This window comes from Geotrypetes seraphini, chromosome 7, assembly GCF_902459505.1.
Source record: "Geotrypetes seraphini chromosome 7, aGeoSer1.1, whole genome shotgun sequence".
Classification (NCBI taxonomy): Eukaryota; Metazoa; Chordata; class Amphibia; order Gymnophiona; family Dermophiidae; genus Geotrypetes; species Geotrypetes seraphini.
Window position 1 is genome coordinate 134,597,327 of NC_047090.1, and position 26,552 is coordinate 134,623,878.

General features: G+C 45.3%; 1 protein-coding gene across 1 annotated transcript in view; it reads right to left on the reverse strand.

Moving 5' to 3' along the window:
* SAV1 (salvador family WW domain containing protein 1) overlaps positions 1–26,552 on the reverse strand; it is a 69,961-nt gene that overhangs the window by 23,842 nt on the left and 19,567 nt on the right. The window contains exon 3 of the mRNA XM_033951926.1: positions 5,137–5,407. Coding sequence (XP_033807817.1) covers positions 5,137–5,407 — 271 coding nt within the window. The remainder of the gene's footprint in view (positions 1–5,136; positions 5,408–26,552) is intronic.

Genomic DNA, 26,552 nt, shown 5'->3' on the forward strand with positions numbered 1-26,552 from the left:
GCACCGATTACTCTGTGCTGCTCCTGACTCTCACAGAGTTCCTATGAGCGTCAGGAGCAGCACGGAGCATTCAGCGCAGCTCCCTGCACTCATAACCGCTTTCACGGTTTAGTAAAAGAGGGTGGTAAATAAGGTATGTATGTTATTTTTAATTATTATTTAATTTATCTTAACCATTGTATTATTTATGTCACATGGCAATTTATGACATTATAAGTTTTAGGACTCCTGATGCACGTGGTTTAGCCGAAACATGGTCCATGTAGAGTCCATGATTTGCCAGATGCTTTTATTATTGACAAGATTGTTTTACGCATGTTTTTCATTATTGGTTGCTATTAAAGTAGGTTTTAAGGACCAAGCTCACTCTGCTCTTTTCCACTGGATTCTGTTGCTATTGGTGCAGAGGTGACTGTCTCCACTGTTGGTGCTTACTAATGCTTGGGGTCAGGAATAATTATTCTAATGAACATGTTGCTCACAAATTCTTTACTGACTTCCAAAATCACCAGCCACTTAAGCAAATGTTCTTCAAAGAACTCATCCAAATAAGCTACATTTCTCTTTCAAGTTTGGAAGAAAAAAAGAAAGAGAGGACTGAACAGCATATCAGAAAGGAGGAGTATTAGATCCCTAGCCCCAAGGGTATTAAATACTATACAATACACTAAACAACCTTACCACACCAAGCAGCAAAACGGTGGATTTTCTCCCAAATCCCCCTTCTTACAAACACTTCCGTAAAGACCTGAAAACCTATCTATTCATGAAATTCCTAACATAACCAAAAGGTCAACTTTAACACTGGATAAAATACAAAACCCCTTTTCCACATATCGTGATGTCACGATCTCCACGAAATGATTGTAATTCCAACACAGGCACCAAATAAAATAATGTAATCTCCTGGGTATGACCAGTTTCTTATTCATGTAAACCGCACAGAACTCCTCATAATGAATATTGGTGATCCACAAATAACGTAATATAATTTCTAACTAAAGGGAAGAGGGATGGTTCTAAAAAATTTCAGGTTACTGATACAGGACATTTAAGGCCAAATGCAATAAGAGGCGCCTAAGTTAATTGCTCAAACCACCTTAATAACAACAAGCTCATAATTGAAAAAACAAAAGTTTTAATTGGTCGATTCTATAAAAGGCAGGCACCTATCGCACGACGCCTAATGGCACTTAGGGGTAAATTCTCTATACTACGTCTAACTTAGGCGTGCTTTAGACGTCCAGGAAACGCAACTGTCAATCAAACGGTACATAGGCATCTGGTAGACGCGCAGGATAGACGCGGCTTACTGAAACGTCATCTAGACGTCTCCAAATGGCAGTGCTTAGAAGCCAGATAGATGTCTTCACGATGTTTTTTTTTTTTTTTATTATACTGATTTTTTTAATACTCTTTACTGATTTATTATCAGTCATTCAGCATTGTGAGCTTTCACATAATTAACCCAAAGTATAGGATGATGAAAAGGATAATCAAAACACAGTATACCATTTTGTAAACTATATATATCAGTGAGGTAGGGAATGGCAGACAGAGAACCCTGCTGTGTTGTATCTTTTTCCTCTATGATATCAGAATTGTACAGTTTACCATTAATACAAAGAAAAAAATATATTATGTTTGAAAGGAGAACTAGAAGATGAAACGTACCGAGTGGGTGTTGAACTTACATTATCAGTATGGAAGGTGGGAACCTGTAGATGTATGCTACACAGAAAGCTGTACAGTAATGTCATACTCACCTCCTATTAGAAGTGGAAAGGATAGGACGTTGAACCATATAGGCTTCTGATAAACCTAGTTTAAATTCCACAAAGACTGGCAGGAAAGGCACCCTAAGTCATCCACTAAGCTTTCTTTGGATTTCCCAGAGACATTATTTCAGAGAGGATACTTTAGAAGTGATATCTTGCTCTAAATAACACTCTCCTGGTCTTAAAACATTGCTACAATCAGCTCATTCTTCAGAACAAAGGTAAATCCCATAATTTACACTGGCCCAACTTAGAAACAGAATCAAAACACAGATCAGACCAGAATGTGGCTTCTAGTTCACAGAAAGAGGAAGTAGCCAGCAGCACAATGCTGACCTCATTGTGACATCATCAAGGTGCACCTGGAAGGTAGATATGCCACAAGTAAAAGACAAGCCGGGAGTTGAACTCACAACCTCCGGATGATCAATACAGCGCTTTTAATCACTGAACTACACCACCTTTTACTCCAGCGTCTCTGGCTCCCCTGTCATAGCATACCTTAGTGATGTGCTAAGGTATAATCTACTTATCTATCATCTCACAATCAGTTGAGGTAAAAGACTGGTAGCTCAATGGTGTAAAGCACTGCTGTCACGGATGCAAAACCCATATTCTTAAGTATGGTTCAATAAATGTAATACAGGGTCAAATTATGCTGTTTATTTTATCAAACCCAAGCTCAACTTTGTAATGTATTGTGTATAGTATTGCTAATGTGTTTGAGATGAAAATAAGAAGCGATAGGTCTATGTAAAATAATAAAATGCTAGCCGCTCACTCAGACCTGCGTGATCGGTAATCCCTGTTCTGTGAGATGTAGGTCCATGGCTTTGCAGGAGTGTGCATGCGCGGGTCCCCGGCCACTCCCCTCCTCCTGCCCTCACTCAACATGGAAGCCAGGCAAGCTCTCTCCCTGCCCGCCTCCTCAGCAGGGAACACACCTCGCGCCCTAACTCGCCGCTGCTGCCGCTGCTGATCCTCCTGTAAAGAGCATCCTGCAATGGTGTCCGGAGGCTGGCTCCAAAGAAAATGCTACCCCTCTGTCCAAAGCCGCGGCGGCAGACTTCCTCAAGAGGCGCACCAGCATCGGAAGTCTTGTCTCTGACGTTGTGACGTCAGAGAGGTATCAGACGCTGGTGTGGCTCCCGAGAGAAGCCACCGCCGCAGCCCCAAACAGAAAAACAACATCTCCATGGGATCCAACCCCGGACACAGGAAGTCTCTCCTGGGCCGCGACGGAGAGGGCAGGGGGTGCTAGCGGCCGGCAGCCACCACTCCGCACCACCTTTCGCCTCAAGCCGTGCTGCCTTTAGAAACTTTGGCCGGTAGGGCCGAATTGTGAGGTGGAGAGCAGGGAAGGGCGCGCATGCTTGTCTTGCCACATCCCCGACAGAAAAGGATCAGGGAACACGCGAGGCAAGTGCGCATGCGCGGCTAGCATTTTATTATTTAAGATGAGTTGAACCCAAATTATCAGCATGGAAGTTTAGTTTTCATGCTACACAGTAATGTTATAATCAACTTCTATAAGAGGTGGAAAGCATCATCAAGGTGCACCTGGAAGGTAGATATGCCACAAGTAAAAGACAAGCCGGGAGTTGAACTCGCAACCTACGGATGATCAATACAGTGCTTTTACTCACTGAGCTACAGCACCTTTTACTTCAGTGTAGCTGAGAGGAAATGAATGTATCTGATGCACAATGCTGATGAAAATATCACAGATCAAGCATGAATGCACAGGAGTGTAAAGGAGACAAAATTTTGCTATTTTACAGCCCTCTATATCCTATACACGTCTAATTAACATCTGACGCATAGGCGTTGTTAAATCTTACTTAATCCCGCATAGGCGTCGTATGCGGAAAAACGGCATCCTTAGCGTTTTGCGGGCCTAGAAGAACGCCCATGCGGCGTCTAGTGGCATCATGCCGTTTCAGCGTTGTGATGTCACAGAATCGCCGATTTTTACAACACAATTGATTTTGGAAAACATGGCTGCCAGGAGGAGCCCCAACTTCTCCTCGGAGGACTCCCACCTCCTGGCCACACTGTTCCTGAGAAAGAAACACCACTTTTTTACAGTGGCAGGGCACATAAGGACTTTCCTTCAATATCGTGCCTCCTGGGAGCGCCTGACCAGGAGGTACAACAGACTGGCTTCCTATCCCAGGAATGTAAGTATTCATATTCAAGTGATCAAAGAATAAAATAAATATATTTTCTTTACATAAATCTGTACAGAATATTGCTTTCTTATTAACCCCCCCCCCCCCCAAGGTGGCAGAAAGTGCACTTTTTAATCTTTGTGCCACATGTAAGTGATTCCAAACAGCTCATTTATAGTATAAACTTATTGAAGTGTGCACCTTCTGCTGCTGCTTCTCATCCTAGCCAACCCATTTTATTGGCACACCAGGATAAGAGAAGAAGGCTGAATGCATTTATTTAAACTATTGCCATAATGCTGTACAAACCTAAATTTACTCATGTTGCTTCCTGTAGCCCAGGCTGCAGCATTGGGGCCTGCTAACATTCATGTGTGCTCCCTATCCTATTATCACTGAAGGCCAGCAAAATTTATCACCCATTTTTCTGTGTTATAGAGGTCAAGACACAAATAAAACAGTAAGGCCACAGTGCGATATGACACTCATCCTCTCTGTAGCGTCTTAAGTAGTGCCTGCCCATCAACATGCCCCTGTCACGCCCATGTCACGCCCACGTCTAGATATGTAGACGCGCCTATCTCTTACATAGACGTCTAGCCCCCGTCTATCTTTCATGGACGTCTACCTGGCGTCTAGCTACGTCTATGTCCCAATTAACGCTTGTTAAGACCCTTAACGCCGTAATTATTCAATTACTATGGACGTCTAAAGCACGTCTAAATTTAGACGTATTATAGAGAATTTATCCCTTAATGCCTAAGTAGGCATGTTTGGGGGCGGAAACAGATATAGGCACCACTAGATGTGATTCTCTAAAGAACTTAGGCACCTACAATGTAAGCCAGTAAAACCCTAGCCTACATTACTGGTGCCTAAGTTTTTTGATAGGTGCTGTTGGGCGCAATTCTGTAAATGGCACCTAAGTGTGACTGACACATGGCCGACACCTTTTTTCTAGGTGCCTGACAATTTAGGCACCACTTACAGAATCTGGCCCTTAGCTTACTTTTGGCTAAAAATATTACACTATGCAATAAACAGTCTAACATAAATTAAGAAAATCATATATTAACATTTTCTTAATAGGTAAAGTTAGGACTGTTTTAGTTTATAAAGCTTTTACAAATGTTCAAAGATCTGGTCAAATGAAAAAAACAGCAAAATGCAAAGCACCAATATGTTACCTAGGAGCACATGGATGCTTGTACTGAGCTCTTTTATTGATATGATCAACGTAATACACTCCAAATTCAGCAGATTCAACTTTTTCCCAGCCAGGTGGCAGTCCTTCTCGTTCAAGTGGATGGCTCCAGTGAGTTGTATTGGTGTTATGATCTATATAGTATTTCCTTCCTCTAATGGTCCAGTCTACTGACCAGCCATGAGGAAGTGGCAAATCTTCAGTATTATGATTTGTTAAGTTTCCTAAAGATGTCGCAGCAATCCTCCCAATTCCTAAGAAGATGAGAAAAAAAAAAGCATTGTTCAATAAAAACATAGACTATCAGAAATTAACAGCTTGGAAACAAAAATCAGTTGTTTCTTATGGTAAGGCATAACATTTTGAGATACAACTGTTTTTAAAAATGCCTTACCATTCAAGAAAATTGAGTTGGACAGTGACAAAGAAAGACAGGAAAATGCCTTTTAATTATGGTGCTGGCAAAGAAAGGACAGTTACTTATCTGTAAGAGGTACTCTGTGGAAAGCAGGGTAAAGTCAGCCACACAATTGCTCCCACCTCCCCTTACAGCCGAAATTGTTTGAGCTTTGAAATGGACTAAGGAACATGCCCAGAAAGCTTTCTAAGCTCTGGGCTCTGACAGAGTAGATCCAAACCAGTGCCATAGGGGATGATTACATCCATGGTGTGGTCAATTATATCCTTTTGTCCAAGTAAAATACTGCATTTACCATGGAATGGTTGAAAAACAAATTAATATTGGAGGAGATCATATCTAAGCTTTCCCTGGAAGCTCAAGTGAGAGATGACTTTTATGTTTTGGACATAGATATGAAAAGAAAGATCATCAGAGAAAGACATCATGCTTGGCAAAGTTGAAAGTCAATAAAGAATAAGACTGGCAATGCAATGAATTGATAAAACAACAACAACTATGAATGCCATCTATCAATAACTAGTCACATGACTGAACACAATTCAGGCCAACTATACACAGTGTTGATATGTATCAACGGACTCGATGGCACTTAACATGTCATAAATTAACAACTTCTTAAAAAAATATTTGATGTGCATAGTTTTTGATGGAATATTAAGTGATGTTAAAGTGTAAAGTGATTGTATCTTATGTTGCACTTATTGAAAGTTTTAAAAATGAATAATAATTAAAAAAAAAAAAATCAGTTATTAACAGTAAGGAATTTAAAAATGGCTGTATCTAGAAATGTTATGTCTTACCATAACATTTCTAGATACAACCATTTTTAAATGCCTTACTGTTCAAGAAGGAAAAATTATGTTCTTACCTGTTAATTTTCTTTCCTTTAGATGCAGCAGATGAATCCAGAGACTAGTGAGATAGCACACATCTACTAGCAGGTGGAGATAAAGAACTGATTAACAGGTGATCCTTTTGGATGGAATGTCTCCTGCATCTTCAGTATTGCTCCTTGCACAAACATCCGGAACCAATAATATGCTTAGTATACAAAAAACTTCTTTCCCATAACAAATTCAAAGCTAACACAAAATACAAGTACCAACTATAACAAAACTTCTGAAACTCCAGATAGCAAATATCCAGAATGGGCAGGGCTCTGGATTCTTGTGCTGTGCCTAACGGAAAGAAAATTAACAGGTAAGAACATAAATTTTCCTTCATTAGCAACAGCAGCAGATGAATCCAGAGACTAGTGGAATGTAGCAAAGCAATTCTCAATCTTGGTGGGTAATGAATGCCGCCTCCACAATGACTAAAGTGCCAAAAGCAGTCTCCGCACGTGCTGCCACATCCAACCGGCAATGCTTAGAGAAGGTATTCTTGGAAGACCAATGCCTGCAACTCAGAAACTCGCCGGGCCGAAGCTATGGCCAGCAGAAACACCGTTTTCACCGTCACATCCTTTAAAGTTGCTTTAGACAAAGGCTCAGACGTAGCCTTCTGTAATCCTTCAAGCACTAACTTAAGACTCCACTGCAGATAAGGCTTCTTAACAGGTGGATGAATATGCTGTACTCCTTTCAGGAACTGAACTACATCAGGCTGAGATGCAAGCAAAGAGTGAGACACCTGGTCACTATAACAAGCAATGGCCGCCACTTGAACTTTAAGGGAATTATACACCAACCCCTTGGCCACACCATCCTGCAAAAAAGAAAGAATGTGAGACAGAGAAACTGGAAAGGCGAAATACCCTGAGAACTACACCAAGAATTGAAAATCCTCCAGACTCTAGCATACGCTGCGGACGTAGACCTCTTTTTTGCTTAGAGAAGAGTAGAAATAACCTGCTCTGAATAACCCTTATGCCTCAGCCATGATCTTTCAAGAGCCAGGCCGTAAGACCAAAGTGGGACAGATTTTTCACGCTGATCAGTCCCTGGGTGAGCAAATCTGGAGTTACCAGGAACTACAACGGCTCACCTACCAAAAGACTCATCAGATCCGCATACCATGGATGGCATGGCCAATCTGGAGCTACCAGGATCACCTTGACCTGAAAGTACCGATCATTGACCAAGGGGGAAACACATAAAGATGACGACTATACCCCCTCTAACTCCTGCTCTCTGCGTCAGCTGAAGAACCGAGGAAGCTTTACATTTTGAGATGAGATCATGAGGTCTATTTCCAGGAGACCCTACCTCTGCATAATGAGCTTGAACGCCTGAGTGGACAGTTCCTATTCTCTGGGATCTAGAAGATTTCTGCTGAGGAAGTCTGCCTGAACATTTGCCAGTCCCGCAATGTGAGCCGCAAACAGAAGAGGAAGATGAGCTTCCGCCCACCGAAGCAGGATCATTGCCTCGCTCGCCAACTGAGGACTTCATGTACCTCCCTGCCTGTTGTTATATGCCACTGCCATGTCACTGTCAGAAAAGACCCTCGTTGGTTGACCCTGAATCATGGCCTGAAGCACTAGCCAAATTGCCCAAATTCCAGAAGATTGATCGACCACTGAGCCTCCTCTGGAGACCAGACACCCTGCGCTATGGACTGAGCCCCCCATCCCAACAGACTGGCATCCGTGGTAACTGTGATCTAGTCCGGCGATATCAGTAGCATTCCTTTGAACAGATTGATGTTGCTGAGCCACCAATTCATGCTGAGCAATGCTTGAGGAGTCCACTGGAGAAAACAACTATAGTCCTGAGATACCGGGGACCACCGGGACAGAAGTGACTGCTGCAGTGGCCTCATATGAAAGCTGCTAGGGAAGAAGACCTGTTGACATTTGCCGAAATTCCTCCATTCGCTGATGTGCTCTGTACCGAAGTGGGCACCGCCGAAAATGAAGGGGAGCAAAGCCGTTTTGGCTGGCAGTTGTAAGCTGTAAGCTGACAGGAAAGTACAGCAGAGAAAACGTCGGACTCATTTTTTTTGTTGTTGTTGTTGTTGTTGTAAGGGAAAGAAGAAAAATGTAAAGCCCCAACTAAACCCTTCAATTCATCGGAGGGGAGAGTGGAGCTGGGACCTAAGGGGGGGGGGGGGGAGACAGGTGTAACTCCTAAAGCTGGCACCGCTCAGCCAGACATCCCCATCTCACTGAAAAGCAAAAAACTCAACAGAAGATTTAATGAAAAAACATAGCAACAGCCAGGAGCTAGTGAAATAGTGACAATCTGCCTTCTGGAGATAGATGATACTGAAGGTGCAGGAGACATTCCATCCAAGAGTACCACCTGTTAATCAGTTTCTCTAGCTCCACCTGCTGGTAGATGTGTGCTATCCCACTAGTCTCTGGATTCATCTGCTGGTGTTGCTAAGGAAAGTGTCTTTTTCTCTCTCATCATCTGGTAGGAGGATAGACCCTACTACTGTACTCTTGACTGGTCCAGCAGGGAGAAAAGGAAGGTCTATATTTTTTAATCATTACTAAGGCCATATTTTGTAATTCAAGCTCACTTTTCAACTGCTGGTGCTCAATCCATACTTTCCAAGTATCCATGTAATATCTACACAAAGGTAAAGCATGAAAAGTGCTATTACAGAGTCACTATAACAGCAGTTAAGTTTAAGTTAAAGTTAAGTTTATTAGGATTTTATATACCGCCTATCAAGGTTATCTAAGCGGTTTTTACAATCAGGTACTCAAGCATTTTCCCTCTCTGTCCCGGTGGGCTCACAATCTATCTAACGTACCTGGGGCTATGGAGGATTAAGTGACTTGCCCAGGGTCACAAGGAGCAGCGCGGGGTTTGAACCCACAACCCCAGGGTGCTGAGGCTGTAGAGCCAACCACTGCGCCACACACTCCTTCTAAAGCAAAAATTTCATGTTTCAACTTTGCTTAAAAAAAGGAAAAGAAAATTACATTAAGGACATAAGATTAGTTAATCTAGCTAGATTGACTAATACTGCTGTTTTAAGAAACCATGAAGACTAGAGTAGTAGAATTCAGAACTCTTCTACTTTATCAAGCAAACTTATGTATTATTATTACTACAAGAAAACAAGCCACTGTTTGTCCCTCTGGAGATATTTTCTAACTGAAGATCAAGCAGCTTGTCAATTTGAAATTCCATGCATGAGAGGTCAGTAACCCTGAAGTCCTAACATTCTTGCTTTACAGATGGTTGTTAAGAGACCATTTAAAAGGACTGTGGTCTTGCCTGCATAGAGTACTTTTGAAGACTGGACAATTCCATGTTGTACATAATAAGAAATATGATAGAAGTTTTAATTGAAACTGACCTACAATGTTCCTCAAATTTAACTCTGTGAGTCGGAAACAACTAATTGAGATTCTCTATAAAAACCTAAGTTGCAGCACAGAGATCTAACATGAGGCTATACACTGCATCGTGTTTTATATCCTCACTTGACCTGGAAGAGCACATAAGACAAAGAAAATATTAAACGCAGGTGTAATTTACAGATTCAAGCTAAAAGAGGATGAGAATACATTCCAATAGAAATACTAATCCAAAGATGGCGATCGTATAGGCAGGCTGTGTGATTGCTCCCGATAGCCTCCTTGAAGTGGTTATTATTTCCGAATTCTAACGTTGTTTCCTACCTTGAAGATGCCTAAACGGAAAGGGAGAAGCGTCGCTGGGGCCTCGTGGCGCTTCGGGACTCCCACAACCGGCAATATTGAAGAGCTTATCCGGCACATGCAAACATGTCGACAGGAGCAGGGCTACCCCCGCTGGAGACACTGCAAGGGAACAACACGCAGCAGTTCTCCTTGGGGCTTGAAACTACCTTTTAGCCCTGATTTGCGAGCACCGCCCCCGCTACCTCGAACGGCCAGTTCCCCGAGGGAGGGGGAGCTTCCGGGAGTTGGAGTGCTTCCCCTCCTGGAGGCAGTAGAGATCAGTTCGGGGGACGGAGATTTGGGTTCCCAGTTTTCTTCGGGGAGCTTGAATATGGAGTTGGAGGCTTCAACAGCTGCGTGAGATGGATTGGCCCAGCCTGAACAGTTTGTGGAAGACTTGCCAGTGGGTGAGCATAAGACTATACATTTACAATTTCCTCAGTTAAATAAACCCCAGGAAGTAACGTTGGACACCCTGTGGGACTTGGTTGCTACTATTCCCAAGACCATAACTTCTCAATTTAACCAAGTTGAAGAACGGTTTAAAGAGTATGATAAGGATATTTCAGGGTTACAGAAAATTACCACTGATATAAAATTACAGATGGAAAACCAACAACAGAATATAAACTCTTCTAAAGTAGTACAGGAGGCATTAATTAAAGATAACACAAATCTAAGAAGAAAACTTGAATCAATTGAAAATTTTTCAAGAAGTAACAATCTTAGATTAATTAATTTTCCTAAGATTACAACAATAACTCCTAGAGAAATGGTTAATCGTTATTTAAAAGAAATATTGGAAATTCCTGAATCATCTATTCCACCTTTTACTTAGGTTTATTATCTTCCTTTCAAAGAAACTAAAGATCAAAAGAATTTACAAGAAGTAATTCAAGAACCTTTGGATGTGACTGCCTTATTAGAATCCTCAGATACGGAAGTAGCCACTCCGGCAACTTTGCTTCTTTCAGTTGCTCTTACAATGGATAAAACATGGATATTGAAATTACACTTTAAAAATAAACATAAAGAATTTTTGGGACTGAAAGTTCAAATGTTTCCTGATTTGGCCAGGGACACACAGAGGCGGAGAAAATAATTTTTGTTATTAAGACCAGCAATTACTGCCCTGGATGCCACCTATTTTCTTAGGTATCCTTGCAAATGTATAGTCCATTATAAGTCGCATAAATTTGTTTTCTTTGAACCTTCACAACTGACAACATTCCTATCACTGTCAAGGCTAGAGATAGCTCATGATGGATAGATGATGGCCTACCACAGTTTTACCTATATTTTCTTCATTAATTGAAAGCTTAAATTCCGTTTAAATTTAATCTTGGATCTTATATGAGGACTTGAGCGAGATTTAAGATGGAATTTATTTCTTGATTTTTTGTATATATGTTTGAATGTATTTCTTATCTTTCTTTAATCATGCTTTCTGTACAAGTTTATACTTGATTATTATATTTGAAAAAATTATAAATAAATAATTTAAAAAAAAAGAAATACTAATCCAAGAAGAAAGTGGACACAAAACTATACTATGGAAATATGCTCACAAATGACATGTTAGTTTGATTTATTTATATCCTACTCATCTAGAATTCTAAGCAGTGAACAGAGCATGCACACACATATGCTCACAATAAAAACAACACATATAAAAAGAATACAAAACAAGAATACAAAAGAGAAGTCCATAGGCCAATTACTAAGATGGCTTGGGGAAATCCACTGCTTATTCCTAGGATAAGCAGGATAGAATCTGTTATGCTACTTGGAATCTAGCTAGGTACTTGGAACCTGGGTTGGCCACTGTTGGAAACAGGATATCGGGCTTGATGGACCTTCGGTCTGTCCCAGTATGGCAATTCTTATGTTCATTTAATAAAAATCAAATTAAAAATTATAGAGTTGTAACAACAGTTGAATCCAGATGAGTGTGTTATCTCCATCTACAAGCAGGCGGAGTAGAGAGCACAAAGTTGAGCTCTACCACATATTGGATGGTATGCTCACTGTAATTCAGAATTTCTCGTAATAAGCAGTAGGCACAAACAAATGGGCCCAATAGAGCTCCCTCCTCACAGCAGGAGACTCCACTTTGAGGCCGGCCAAGGCACCAAATCCTTTGAAACAAAGGCAACATGGAAATTAAAGAAAAAGGTAACAGAAAAGGGAGGGGCTCTGGATTCATCTGCTGTAACTAAAGGAATGAACCTTATCAGGTATGAAACAATGTTACTTTCCTTGTCATCGGCAGATGAATCCAAATGAGTGAGATGTAGCAAAGAAGTCCTAAGTAGGGCAGGTCAGAAACTAGTAGACAGATGACAAGCCCCAAGGAACCACATCCCCGAAAGGGATGAATGATGAATGACGTCTGAAAAGCCCGTAAAGCACAGTTACTTACCGTAACAGGTGTTATCCAGGGACAGCAGGCAGATATTCTTTACGCATGGGTGACGTCACCGACGGAGCCCACGGTACGGACCTTTTTACTAGAAAGTTCTAGTTGGCCGCACCGCGCGTGCGCGAGTGCCTTCCCGCCCGACGGAGGAGAGCGTGGTCCCCAGTTAGTATAAGCCAGCTAAGAAGCCAACCCGGGGAGGAGGGTGGGACGTAAGAATATCTGCCTGCTGTCCCTGGATAACACCTGTTACGGTAAGTAACTGTGCTTTATCCCAGGACAAGCAGGCAGCATATTCTTTACGCATGGGTGACCTCCAAGCTAACAAAGAGGGAGGAGGGATGGTTGGCCATTAGGAAAATAAATTCTGAAGTACAGATTGGCCGAAGTGCCCATCCCGTCTGGAGAAAGCATCCAGACAGTAGTGAGTAGTGAATGTGTGAACTGAGGACCAGGTGGCCGCCTTGCAGATTTCCTCAATGGGTGTGGAACGGAGGAAAGCAACAGAAGCGGCCATAGCTCTTACCCTATGGGCCGTGACAGCGCCGTCTAGTGACAGACCGGCCCGAGCGTAACAGAACGCGATGCAAGCTGCAAGCCAGTTGGATAGCGTCCGTTTAGAGACCGGTCGACCCAAACGATTTGGGTCGAAGGTCAGGAAGAGCTGAGGGGACAAGCGGTGAGCCCTTGTACGATCAAGATAGTAAGCCAGGGCACGCTTGCAGTCAAGGCTGTGCAATGCCTGTTCTCCGGGATGTGAATGAGGTTTCGGGAAGAAAACAGGCAACACAATGGACTGGTTGAGGTGAAAAGCTGAGACCACCTTTGGAAGGAACTTTGGATGGGTGCGCAGAACCACCTTGTCATGGTGAAAAATAGTGAACGGTGGATCGGCAACCAGTGCATGAAGCTCACTAACCCTCCTGGCAGAGGTGATGGCAATGAGGAAAAGAACCTTCCATGTCAGAAATTTGAGCGAAGTTGTGGCAAGCGGCTCAAAGGGAGGTTTCATGAGGGCAGATAAAACCACATTCAGGTCCCAGACGACCGGAGGAGGCTTCAGAGGTGGTTTGATGTTGAAGAGGCCCCTCATGAATCGGGAAACCAGAGGGTGAGCCGTGAGAGGTTTTCCCAAGACAGGTTCATGAAATGCCGTGATGGCACTGAGATGGACTCGGATAGAGGTAGACTTGAGGCCTGCGTTGGACAGGGAGAGCAAGTAGTCCAGAACAGTTTCCACCGCTAAAGAGGTGGGATTGTGATGATGACGGAGGCACCAAGAGGAGAACCTGGTCCACTTCTGATGGTAACATTGGAGGGTGGCCGGTTTCCTGGAGGCGTCTAAAATGAGACGGACAGGCTGAGACAGATTTCCTGAAGAGGTCAGCCCGAGAGAAACCAAGCTGTCAGGTGGAGCGAAGACAGATTGGGATGTAGTAGAGACTGATGTTGCTGTGTAAGAAGAGTAGGAAACACAGGTAGAGGAATGGGATCCCTGGAGCTGAGCTGAAGCAGGAGGGAGAACCAGTGTTGACGAGGCCACCGGGGAGCTATGAGGATCATGGTGGCTCCATCCCTGCGGAGTTTGGATAAAGTCCGCAACATCAGAGGTAGAGGAGGAAAGGCATAGAGGAACCGATCCGTCCAGTCGAGAAGGAATGCATCCGGGGCCAGACGATGAGGAGAGAAGAGTCTGGAGCAGAACTGGGGCAGCTGATGGTTGTGGGGAGCTGCGAATAGGTCCACCTGCGGAGTGCCCCAGCGAGCAAAGATGGAGTGGAGCGTGGGAGGATCCAAAGTCCACTCGTGAGGTTGAAGGATGCGGCTGAGATTGTCGGCCAGGGAGTTCTGTTCGCCCTGGATGTAGACAGCCTTGAGGAAGAGACTGCGGGCCGTGGCCCAGGTCCAAATGCGAAGAGCCTCCTGACAAAGGAGGCGAGATCCGGTGCCGCCCTGTTTGTTTATGTAGTACATGGCAACTTGGTTGTCCGTGCACAGGAGCAGAACCTGAGGGCAAAGAAGGTGCTGGAAGGCCTTGAGAGCATAGAACATGGCTCGTAGTTCCAGGAAGTTGATGTGATGAAGACGCTCCTGCGGGGTCCAAAGACCTTGGGTGCGTAGGTCTCCCAGGTGAGCTCCCCATGCATAAGGGGAGGCATCCGTGGTGATGGTCATGGAATGCGGGGGCAGATGAAAAAGAAGGCCCCTGGAAAGATTTGAGGAGTTCAACCACCATTGTAGAGATTGCTGAAGAGACGATGTCACAGAGATGGGATGAGAAAGAAGATTCGAGGTCTGCGACCATTGGTTGGCCAGAGTCCATTGAGGTGTCCTGAGGTGGAGTCGTGCCAGGGGAAGCACATGCACCGTCGAGGCCATGTGGCCCAGGAGGACCATCATCCGTCTGGCAGAAATGGAGTGATGAAGGAGCACCTGACGACACAGGCGGAGCAGGTTCCGCTGACGGTCGGAGGGGAGAAACGCCCTCATGAGTGTGGTGTCGAGAACTGCTCCAATGAACTGAAGGCGCTGCGTGGGAAGCAGATACGACTTGGGGTAGTTGATCTCGAACCCCAGGAGGTGGAGGAGAGAGATGGTCTGATGAGTGGCTTGTAGCACAAGCGGAGACGTAGGTGCCTTCACCAACCAATCGTCCAAATAGGGAAACACCTGGAGGTTGTGAGATCTGAGGAAGGCTGCCGCCACAATGAGGCATTTGGTGAACACCCTGGGTGATGAAGCGAGGCCAAAAGGTAGCACTTTGTACTGATAATGGCGATGGTGCACCTGGAATCTTAGGTAGCGACGTGAAGCTGGATTGATTGGTATGTGAGTGTAGGCCTCTTTGAGGTCCAGGGAACATAGCCAGTCGTTCTGAGAGAGATGAGGGTAAAGCGTGGCAAGGGATAGCATTCTGAACTTCTCCTTGACAAGACACTTGTTGAGGTCCCTGAGATCGAGAATGGGACGTAGGTCTCCTGTCTTTTTTGGAACCAGAAAGTAACGGGAGTAGAATCCCCGGCCCCTTTGTTCCAGAGGTACTTCTTCGATGGCATTGAGGAGAAGGAGGGATTGGACCTCCCTCAGGAGGAGGGGGGTGTGAGTTGAAAGAGAAGCAGACTCTACTGGAGGATTGTCTGGTGGAAGAGTCTGGAAGTTGAGAGAGTAGCCGTGGCGGATGATGTTGAGGACCCACTGGTCCGATGTGATGACCTCCCAACGGCTGAGAAAAATGTGGAGCCTGCCCCCGATTGGTTGAGGGAGAGGCAATGAGGGTGGAAGACTGGCTAAGCCCTGGAGAGAGGAGTCAAAAGGGCTGAGAAGGTTTGGCAGGAGGAATAGGCTTGGCAGGTTGATTAGACTGTGCACGAGCCTGGTTGTGGTGTTGTTGGCGAGCCCGCCTAGGTTGCTGTGAAGGCGGGTTAAGCGGCCTAGCGGAGAACCTGCGCTGGTAAGAAGACTGTGGTTTGTAAGGCCGAGCAGGAGGGGCCTTCTTCTTTGGTTTAATGAGAGTATCCCATCTGGTCTCATGGGCGGAGAGTTTTTGTGTGGTGGTATCCAGAGACTCTCCGAACAATTCGTCTCCCATACATGGGGCGTTGGCTAGTCGGTCCTGATGGTTGACATCCAGATCAGAGACCCTGAGCCAGGCCAGGCGGCGCATGGCCACAGCGATGGCAGATGCACGAGAGGTGAGCTCAAAGGAGTCATAGATGGAGCGTACCATAAATTTTCTAAGTTGAAGCAGGCTGGAGATGTGCTGCTGGAATAGTGGGACCTTGTGCTCCGGCATGTACTTTTGCATGGCGGAGAGTTGCATTACCAGATGTTTCAGGTAGAATGAAAAGTGGAAAGAGTAATTGTTTGCCCTGTTGGCAAGCATGGCATTCTGGTAGAGCCGCTTGCCAAACTTGTCCATAGTTTTGCCCTCCCTGCCAGGAGGGGTAGAGGCATAGACACTGGAGCCTTGAGTCTTTTTTAAAGTGGACTCAACCAGGAGAGATTCATGGGGCAGCTGGGGTTTATCAAATCCCGGGATTGGAATAACCCTGTAAAGGCTGTCCAGTTTACGGGGTGCCCCAGGGACAGTCAGTGGATTTTCCCAATTTTTATAAAAAGTTTCCCGTAGGATGTCATGCACGGGTAACTTCAGGAACTCCTTAGGTGGTTGATCGAAATCTAATGCCTCCAGGAAAGCTTGTGATTTCTTGGAATCAGATTCCAGAGGCAAAGATAAGGCCCCCGATAACTCCCTGAGGAATTTCGAAAAAGAAGATTGCTCAGGTTTAGATGTGGTATCGGGGGCCGAGGGCTCTTCGTCCGACGACGATGCATCCTCCTCGGTACCGAGGGGAGATTCCTCCCAGAGGTCCGGGTCTCTGACATCGGTGTGTGCGTGCCGAGAGACTGGAGTGGAAGGCTCGGTATGATGAGTTTTAGACCGAGACTTGCCTGAGCGTACCGAGACGGTACCGGGGGATGAAGACCTGTGTCTGTCTCGGTCCCGGGAAGAACGGTGCCGGTCAGGTTCGCGGGAAGACCGGTGTTCCGCTCGGTCCCGAGGAGGATCGGTTGTCGTCAGAGCAACGGCCTCGGCATGGGCATGGATATGCGGTGCCGAGAGAATGGGCATGGATTGGTCCATAGGTACCGATGGCGTGGATACCGGTTGGACGGTGTGGGGCTCGGGCCGGTCTGGTACCGAAAGCAGCGGGGCCAGGATAGAGGGCAAGAGCTGTTTAAGTTGCGTTTGGAGCTGTTCCTGCAACTTATCCTGGAGGATGGCCGCAATGCGGTCATCCAGGGGTGGCACCGGAACCACTTTTTTCTGCTTTGGTTCCATGGGTGCCGCTCTACGCTCCGGCGATGAGGAGGCCGATGACGAGGCACTCACCGATATCGGAGCGGAGCGCTTTTTAGTTCGGCGTGGAGCCGAAAGAGCCGGTGTCGCCACCGAGGTGGGAGGGCGCTCAAGGGTGGAAGGCTTCTTAGCCGGCTTACCTGGCGCCGGTGGCGCCGATGTGATGTCAGGCGGTGTCGAGGTGGTCGGTGCCGACTTCGATGGTGCCGCAGTTGAAGAAGTCGAGTCCATAGTCAGGCCGGTGCCGAACAGCAGACTTTGCTGGATTTGGCGATTCTTCAAAGTGCGTTTTTTTAAGAGTGGCACAGCGGGTGCAGGAATCCGCCCGATGCTCCGGTCCCAAACACTGTAAACACCAATTGTGTGGGTCAGTGAGGGAGATCGGGCGTGCACACCGCTGGCACTTCTTAAAACCGGGCTGCGGGGGCATGAATGGAAACACGGCCTCCGCAAAATCAAACCCCGAGGCCTGGATCGTGACAACAGGCCCCGCCGGGGCAAAGACAAAAAACGAAACAAAAAGAAAATATTTTTTTTTTTTTTTTTTTTTTTTGGAAAATGAAATAAAAAAGCAACCCGAAGGTAAATAAACGAAAAAAGAACGCGAGCGGGAAGGCAAAAAGAGGTTTTCAATCGGAGTTGAAAAACGCACGTCTTCTTCGCTCCGCGGAAACGAAGAAACTGGGGACCACGCTCTCCTCCGTCGGGCGGGAAGGCACTCGCGCACGCGCGGTGCGGCCAACTAGAACTTTCTAGTAAAAAGGTCCGTACCGTGGGCTCCGTCGGTGACGTCACCCATGCGTAAAGAATATGCTGCCTGCTTGTCCTGGGATAAATAGTGATCCTTGCTACCCACAAGGAAGAAAAGCCTCCTCTAGGAGGTGGTAATGAATCCCAGGGTGCCAAGGAAGCAGCATCTCCCATCTGTGAAGGGCAGTGCAATCAAAACCCCTGATCAAAAACGGAGGACACCCCACTGGAGGAAAAGCTGCTCGATCATCCCGGAGGGTGACCCTCACAGCAGTCTCTTGAAGCCACGTGGCCAATCAGGAAGCCAAGGCCGCACCCTAGAGAGGTAGCTGAAAGTCACTCCGTAGAGCCAGAGATGGAGCAGCACCTGGCAGGCCATTGAAGGCACTCTGTACAGCCAAAGGTTGAACAGCGAAAGGCAGGCAACCAAATTCGCTCTGGATAGACAGAGATGGAACAGCACTAGACTGGTTGCTGAAGCACTGCGCTGAACAGCCAGAGACGGAGCAGTGCTTCCTCCAAACCTGGCACTTCCCCCTCCTCCAGAGACTCCAGAAGAGCAAGGGACAAGCTGAAGTCTGATGCAAGGTCCCCTGCATCTGTGGGAGCTATTCTGCAATGCTTAGCCATTTGAGACTCCACTGGAGGGGAATTAGCAGGGAGTAAAGGCAAGTTTAGATCCCTTTTATGTGCAAGCTGAGAGCTCTGCAATAAATAGGCCTTATGCATCAACTTTAAAAACTCAGGAGTAAATGACCCACAATTGTCCCCTACCAGCACTGCCTGCACACTATCATGCAATAAAACCGGCGCTGTAATGAGAGCTGCAGAAGTACTGGCTGTTACCAAAATTTCCCCTGCCTCCGACTCACACTGAAACAAAGCCAGTACTGCTGCGAATGAAGAGGAACTGGGCCACGCTTCCAACTGCACAGAAAGAAACAGTGTCGCCAGACTGGAAGTGTAATTCCTCCCCCACAGTGTCTGTGCAGCCGGCCGCACACAAGCCCAATGGTGTTCGGCGCTTCCCACAGTGTGAACACCTTTTCACTGCTTTTGCCGCCATGTCGAAGAAGCGAATGCCCGACATCCACACAAACAGCTGATGAAAATAAACAAACTCGCGAAACCAGCAAACACAGCTGAGAAAATACTTAAGTTGTGTAAACTGACAGAAACCAGCAAACATAGCTGACTCGCGGAAACTGACAGAAACCGGCAGATATGGTATAAACCAACTCATTGCAGGCTAGCAGGTCGAGAGAGAGAGATAGCAAGAGGCATTCTGCCAAAGGGTAGACCGACAGTCAGAGTCAAACTGAAATGCGGAATGCACAGGAGAACCATAAAGGAGCGGCGCTCCAACTCGGACTGAAGCCACATAGGGCACCATGGAGGAGCTGCTGAGTACTCCTACTACCAATAAGGCTTCCCATCTAAAAGTATGGCTGCCACCTTATCCTGAGCAGAAATTGCTGTGGAACCTACCCTGTGTGCCGGACAAAGAGAAAGGGCCCTAGTAGCAAGGAAACTAAATTAAAACTAAACTAAACTAAACCTTAGGTTTGTATACTGCGCCATCTCCATGGTCATAGAGCTCGGCACGGTTTACAGGGATTGTAATGAGAAAGGAACTCCAGGGAAAAGGTTAGATGAAGATCGGAGGAAAGAGGAATGTTAAAGAGCTAGGATGTCAGATGAGGAGGGAGTGATTAAATTTTTGAGAAAAGCCAGGTTTTAAGATGTTTACGGAAGGGTAGGAGAACACTCAGGTTCCGAAGAGGGGAGGTAAGGTTATTCCATAGCTCGGTGAACCTGAAGAGGAGGGAAGTCCCCAGTTTTCCTGGGTGGGAAATGCCTTTTAATGAGGGGAAGGATAGTTTCGATTTTTGGGTAGGTCTGGTGGTACTAAGATTTGAGAAATTCCAGGACAGTGGGATTAATGGAGGAAGGATGCCGTGGAGGATCTTGAAAGTTAGGCAGATGCATTTGAAGTGGACTCTGGAAATTATCGGAAGCCAGTGAAGCTTGGAAAGAAGAGGTGTGACGTGATCGAATTTACTTTTTGCAAAGATAAGCTTGGCCGCGGCATTTTGAATCCGTTGGAGTCTGTGGAGGTTTTTCTTCGTTAGGCATATGAAGATGGAATTGCAATAGTCCAGTCTGGAGAGGATGATGGATTGGACGAGAACGGCGAAATGTTTTTGATGGAAACAGGATCTTACTGTCCTCAGCATATGAAGGCTGAAGTAGCATTTTTTTACCAGGGAGTTGAGGTGGTCGTTGAAGGACAGTGTGGAATCAATGATGACGCCCAGGACCTTGCTGGATAATTCGAGCTGCAGAGTGGAGCCGGAGGACAGTGGGATTGAGGTGGGTAGCTGAACTAATTTTGGGCCAAGCCAAAGAAGTTTTGTCTTGGATTCATTCAATTTCATTTGGACGGTGTGGGCCAAGGATTGCAGGTTCGAGATACAGGAGGATATGTTCTCTGAGAGATCATTGAGGTTCGAGTCTGTCTCCAGAAGGACAAGGATGTCGTCAGCATAGGTGTAAATTGTTTCAAGGGGGGATAGCTGGAGGAGTTTTAGGGAGGACATATAAATGTTAAAAAGGATAAGAGATAGAGGTGAACCTTGCGGGACTCCACAGATTTGTATCCAGGGGGAGGATGAGGTGCCATTCATGTTGACAATGTAGGAACGGGAACGAAGGAATTTTGAGAACCATTCAAGGACTGTAGAGGTGATGCCAATCTCGGAGAGTTGGTAAAGTAGAATGTCGTGGTGAACAACATCGAAAGCAACAGAAAGGTCAAATTGCAGGAGGACGGGGAACTTGTTGCGGGAGTGAAGTTGTTGGACCTTGGAGATTAGGGAGGTCAAAAGGGATTCGGTGCTGAAATTGGGGCAAAAGCCATATTGGTAGGGTAGGAGAATGGAGAATTTCTCTAGGTAGGATGAGAGTTGGGTCGATATGATGGACTCGAGCATCTTGGTTAGGAAGGGGATATTTGCTATTGGGCGATAGCCGGATGGAGTGGAGGGGTCAAGGTCGGGTTTTTTCAGTAGCGGGGTTAAGGCGATATGGCCCATTTCTGGGGAGAAAATGCTCGAATGTAGAGCAGAGTTTAGGAGTAAGGAAAGATAACAAAGAATCCATACTCACGAATTAGAAGATTGAAGCACTCTCTGACAAGTGACCACACTTTCTTGCAAATGCCTCCTGACCACTGCACTCTCTCTGAGTTTGCTAGGCTGTTATCTCTGTGTTTTGTTTTGTTTTTGTGAGGAGGGATTAGAGTGCAGGGCAAATATCCTATGGGGCCACAGAGGACTGGTAACATCAGCTATACCTAACGTGACCATTTATTTTTTTCATTAAAACGGGACTTCATTTAATATACAGCCCCGCCCCCAATCCCGCCCTAACCCTGCCCCCAATTTCTTCCATTCATTTTTCATGTACACATAATATCTTATTAATTCATAATGGTAAACATAAAATTAAAAAAAAACCCACAAAGCACACTATACGCAGAGAAAATGTTAATCATCATTTACGAGTTTTTTGTTTTTTTTTAAAGATATCAAGGCAGATTACTTTAAAATATGCAATGTCACCTCAGTAACTATAGAAAAATAGACAAATATAGTGCAAAATATAGACAGCAGATATAAATTCTCAAAACAGACACATTTTGATCACTAAATTTAAAATAAAATCATTTTTCCTACCTTTTTTGTCTGGTGATTTCATGAGTCTCTGGTTGCACTTCCTTCTCACTGTGCATCCAATCTTTCTTTCTTTCTTATCCAACATTTCTTTAACAATCCAGCCCCATCCTCTTTGGGTCCAGGTTTTTCTCTCTTTTCCCTCTGTTACCCTCCCCAGATCCAGTGCCAGTTCTCATTTATACCTTTGTTCCAGGTCTCCCTCTCTCTCCCTCCTCTGTTATGATCTTAAATCTCCCTGTTCTTCCCCAGGGTCTCTCCCCCTCTGTCTGAACCACCCATAGTTCTGCATCTACCTCCTGTCTTTCCCCTTTGGTCCAGGCCTTTCTCTCTCTAGTCTTTCTAATCTGCTTACAACCCCCCTCTTTTATCTGCCTCTTTCGCGCCTTCCTTCCTCCCTCCCTCCCAGCAGATTTTAGCATATCTCTCTCCTCCTTTTGTCCCCTCAGATCTGGTATCTGTCTCCTTCCTCTATTCCTCCTCCCAGGTCTGGTATCTGTCTCCTCCCCTTCCCCCCTGCTCAGGCATCTCTCTCTACACTCCCTTCCTCCTGTTCTTCCTTCTTAATTTATTTTCTGCCTCTTTCTAAATTCTTTCTTACTATTCAGTTCTCAATTTCCCATTTCATTGTGTCTACCTATAGATTGCCACCTTTTTCTCTCACCCCTTCCAGTATCTAACTCAGGGATTTCAAAGTCCCTCCTTGAGGGCCGCAATCCAGTCGGGTTTTCAGGATTTCCCCAATGAATATGCACTGAAAGCAGTGCATGCACATAGATCTCATGCATATTCATTGGGGGAAATCCTGAAAACTTGACTGGATTGCGGCCCTCAAGGAGGGACTTTGAGACCCCTGATCTAACTCTATCCTCTTCCCTCAATCCAGCATATGCCCTTTTTCATTTCTCCTCCCCACTACCTTCCAGCATCTGCTCCCTCTCTCACCCACTTCGATTCAGTCTGCCCCCCTCTTCCCCCCACTTCCATTCAGTGTCTGTCCCTCCTATCCCCCACACTTCCATTCAATGTCTGTCCTCCTCTCTCTCTACCCCTTCCATCTACTGTTCACTCTCTGTCTCGCCCCTTCCATTCTCTGCCCTCTCCATCCAGTGTCCGCCCTCTCTCTCTTCCATATGGTATTTTCCTTCTTTCTATGCTCCTTCCATAAACTGTTTTCTTTGTACATGATTCATTTCAGCTTCATCCCCCCTCTCAATTTTTCTGTCTCCCTATGCTCTGGAATCTCTCTCTTCTCCTTTCCTTCCTTCCTTCCTTCCCACTCCATTCCATGGTCTGGCATTTCTACCTCCTTCCCTTCCCTCCCCCATGCCCTGGCATCTCTCTCCTTCCATGCTCTGGTACCTCCTCTCCCTCTGGTCTGGCATTTGTTTCCCGTCTCTCCCCCCCATGCCCTGGCATATTTCTCCTCTCCTTTCAACTCCCCCTCCCCTTCCATTATCTGGCATCTTCTCTCCTTCTTTTCTCTCCCTCCATCCTTCCTTCCTTTCCCATGGTCTGGCATCTGACTCCTTCCCCCCCACCCATGCCCTGGCATCTATCCCTACCTCTCCATGGTCTGGTATCTCCTTTCCCTCCCTGCCATGGACTTTGCATCTCTCATGCCTCTTCCTTCTCCCTCTTCCTGTGTCAGCATGCCCCCTATCTACCTATTACTCCAATATCCAGAACCTCCTTTTTCTTCTTACTGCATCCACCCCGTGTCCAGCATCTCCCACCTATCTTCCTACTCACTTCATGTCTGTTTTTTTTCCTTCACCAAACAATGCGTAACCTAAGAAAAATAAGAAAATTCTTCAACAAAGATCAATACAAGATATTAGTACAATCCCTAGTATTAAGTATTGTAGATTATTGCAACAGCCTCTACCTATCATGCCCAAACTACATGATAAAACAACTACAGACTGTTCAGAACACGGCCCTCAGACTCATCTACTCCCTCGGCAAATATGACCACATCACCAACGCATACCTAGACTCACACTGGCTACCAATAAAAGCAAGATCCCAGTTCAAATTCTACTGTCTACTATACAAAGTAATACACGGAACAGCACCCAGCTACATAAACAACAGACTACACCGTAACCTCTCACACAGATTAAGGAGAACTCAGAGCCTATTCATTTACCCCCCTCCCAATGGAACACGACGAAAGAAACTATACGACAGCCTTTTAGCGACACAGGCAGCAAAGATCGATACTACCATCTCCAATCTACTGACCAAATCAATAGACATTAAAGTATTCCGAAAAGAAATCAAAACTCATCTCTTCAAAAAACACTTCCCATCATCATAACCTCACAATAGTATTAGAAAATACTCTCATGACCACCACCACCACCACAGCAACACCTCTGAATCCTGACTGTATTATTTCTATTCATCAAAACAACCTATCACTATCTACTATCTGCTTTCAATTTCTCCTGGAAATGTCCAGACTAACAATTGTAACTTGACACATTCTTGATTCTATGTACTGCAATGCTACTGGAAATGTCCAGTCTTCTAATTTGTAATCCGCTTAGAACCGCAAGGCACAAGCGGAATAGAAATCACTAATGTAATGTAATGTAATGTAACCTCCATGTCCAGCATCTTCCCGTGTTCCTTGTTTTCCTTCCTTATCCTTCTAAAATGCTGGCATGTCCGTCCCGCACCCCCTTCCCTGATAGGTCCCTTCTACACCTCCCGAGTCCCCGCTGCTGCATCCCCCACTTCAGCCGCAATGCATTATCTTCACCTGAACACAGACCTGCAGTTGTTTACCCCGCAGAGCCTTGAAACACTCCTTCCTACGCAGAGCTTCGGCCTGCAAACGGCCGACGCCGTCTGTCATCTTCCCACAATGCACCCGCCAGGCCCCGCACAAACTACCGCTGAGCCCTGTGGCTGCTGCACTAAGGACCCGTCCTAGGGGACAGTGGAGAGGGCAGAACGCATCGATTGGTGCCTGAGCGCTGTTCCTATCCCATTAATGAAAGGGAAAGTTCGGAAGAAGCACTGCCCTGCCTGTCCCGTTGGCCCACACACAGCTTCGGGATACCGTCTCTGAAAACGGAACATTTTGGCATCCCGAAGCTGTGCATGGGAACAATGGGATAGGGGAACTGAAAAAGGGACAGTCCTGTTCAAAACAGGACGTATGGTCACCTTAGCTATACCCAAATAGGACCCAGGAAGCCTAATCCCCATGCTCAAAAATAGCTTAGACAAGCCTTGTGTACACAGCACTACTATCAGCAGGCTCCACAACAGAGCAGATACAACCAGGAGCAGGAGACCATCCATCACAAGCTGGGAGATAGAGAAAACTGAATTACCAGTGAGAATACCATTCAATATATGGCAGAGCTCAACTTTGTGCTCTCTATCTCTGCCTACTGGTGGATGGACACAACCCACTCATCTGGATTCATCTGCTGATGACAAGGAAAATCAGATTAAACAAAAATGGCTTCATCGGCAGAAGCAGCATAAGAGATATCCTAACTCTATCCTGCAAAAAGGCTTGCTGGAAAAAGTAAGCTAGTTTAATTGCTTATGGAAATAAAATACAGATGATAATGAATGCAACTGTAATGGCAAAGTATATCGCAGAATAGGTCCTTCAACCATAAAGAGAGTAACTTGTGCCTTCTTTTCAGTACATTAAGTTAGATGAGTATCATCATAAAATCCCTTGTCAGCAGATTGTAGAGCATTAGCAGATTGATATATTTTTAATGAAACAGCAATAAAAGGAGAATAATCATGCAAAACTTTGTAAATGAAAAGAAGAACTTTAAAATAAATTCTCTCTATATAATAGGAAGCCAATCTAATTTCCAAGGTGGTGAAATATGTTCAAAATGAGAAATCTTATCAACTATCCAGTGGCATTCTGAGCCATCTGTAATACATGAAGTCACTGATGGTAATACAAGAAAAATGTGTTACAGTAAAAGAAAATCAGAACATTGTCCAAGTGTAGAAAATTTTGTAGGACTTAGGAAATTCTGCAGTGAAGAATAATTTTTAACTTGAATATACTCCTGAGATTTGATTTTGAGGACAAAGAGAAGTTGTTGTGAGGAGGTCCAGGACTCTGTTTTGGTTCACACCTTCTCAGAGATGAGAGGAAAAAAAGGTTACAGGTATATGAGCACATTTGTTGGAAATCTTCTACATCTGAAAGCAAATCATATCTTAAGGAACAAGCTGATCAAGAACAGATTTCACAAAAAAATTTCAAAAGTCAACAGCTTTATAAATTGTACAGGAAGAAAGATCAGACAACCGATACAACCAGATATTCTTAAATTCATTCAAATCATATATATCACATACCAAGAGATATTTGCAGCATTAACATTAATACCAACTTCTTTATACTACTACTACTACTATTAATTATTTCAATAGTGCAATCAGATGTACCCAGCACTAGTCACAAAGAAAACAGTCCCTGCTCAAAAGAGCTTACAATCTAAACAGCCAAGACATAAGAATAGCCTTACTGGGTCAGACCAATGGTCCATCAAGCCCAGTAGCCCATTCTCACGGTGGCCAATCCAGGTCAGTAGTACCTGGCCAAAACCCAAG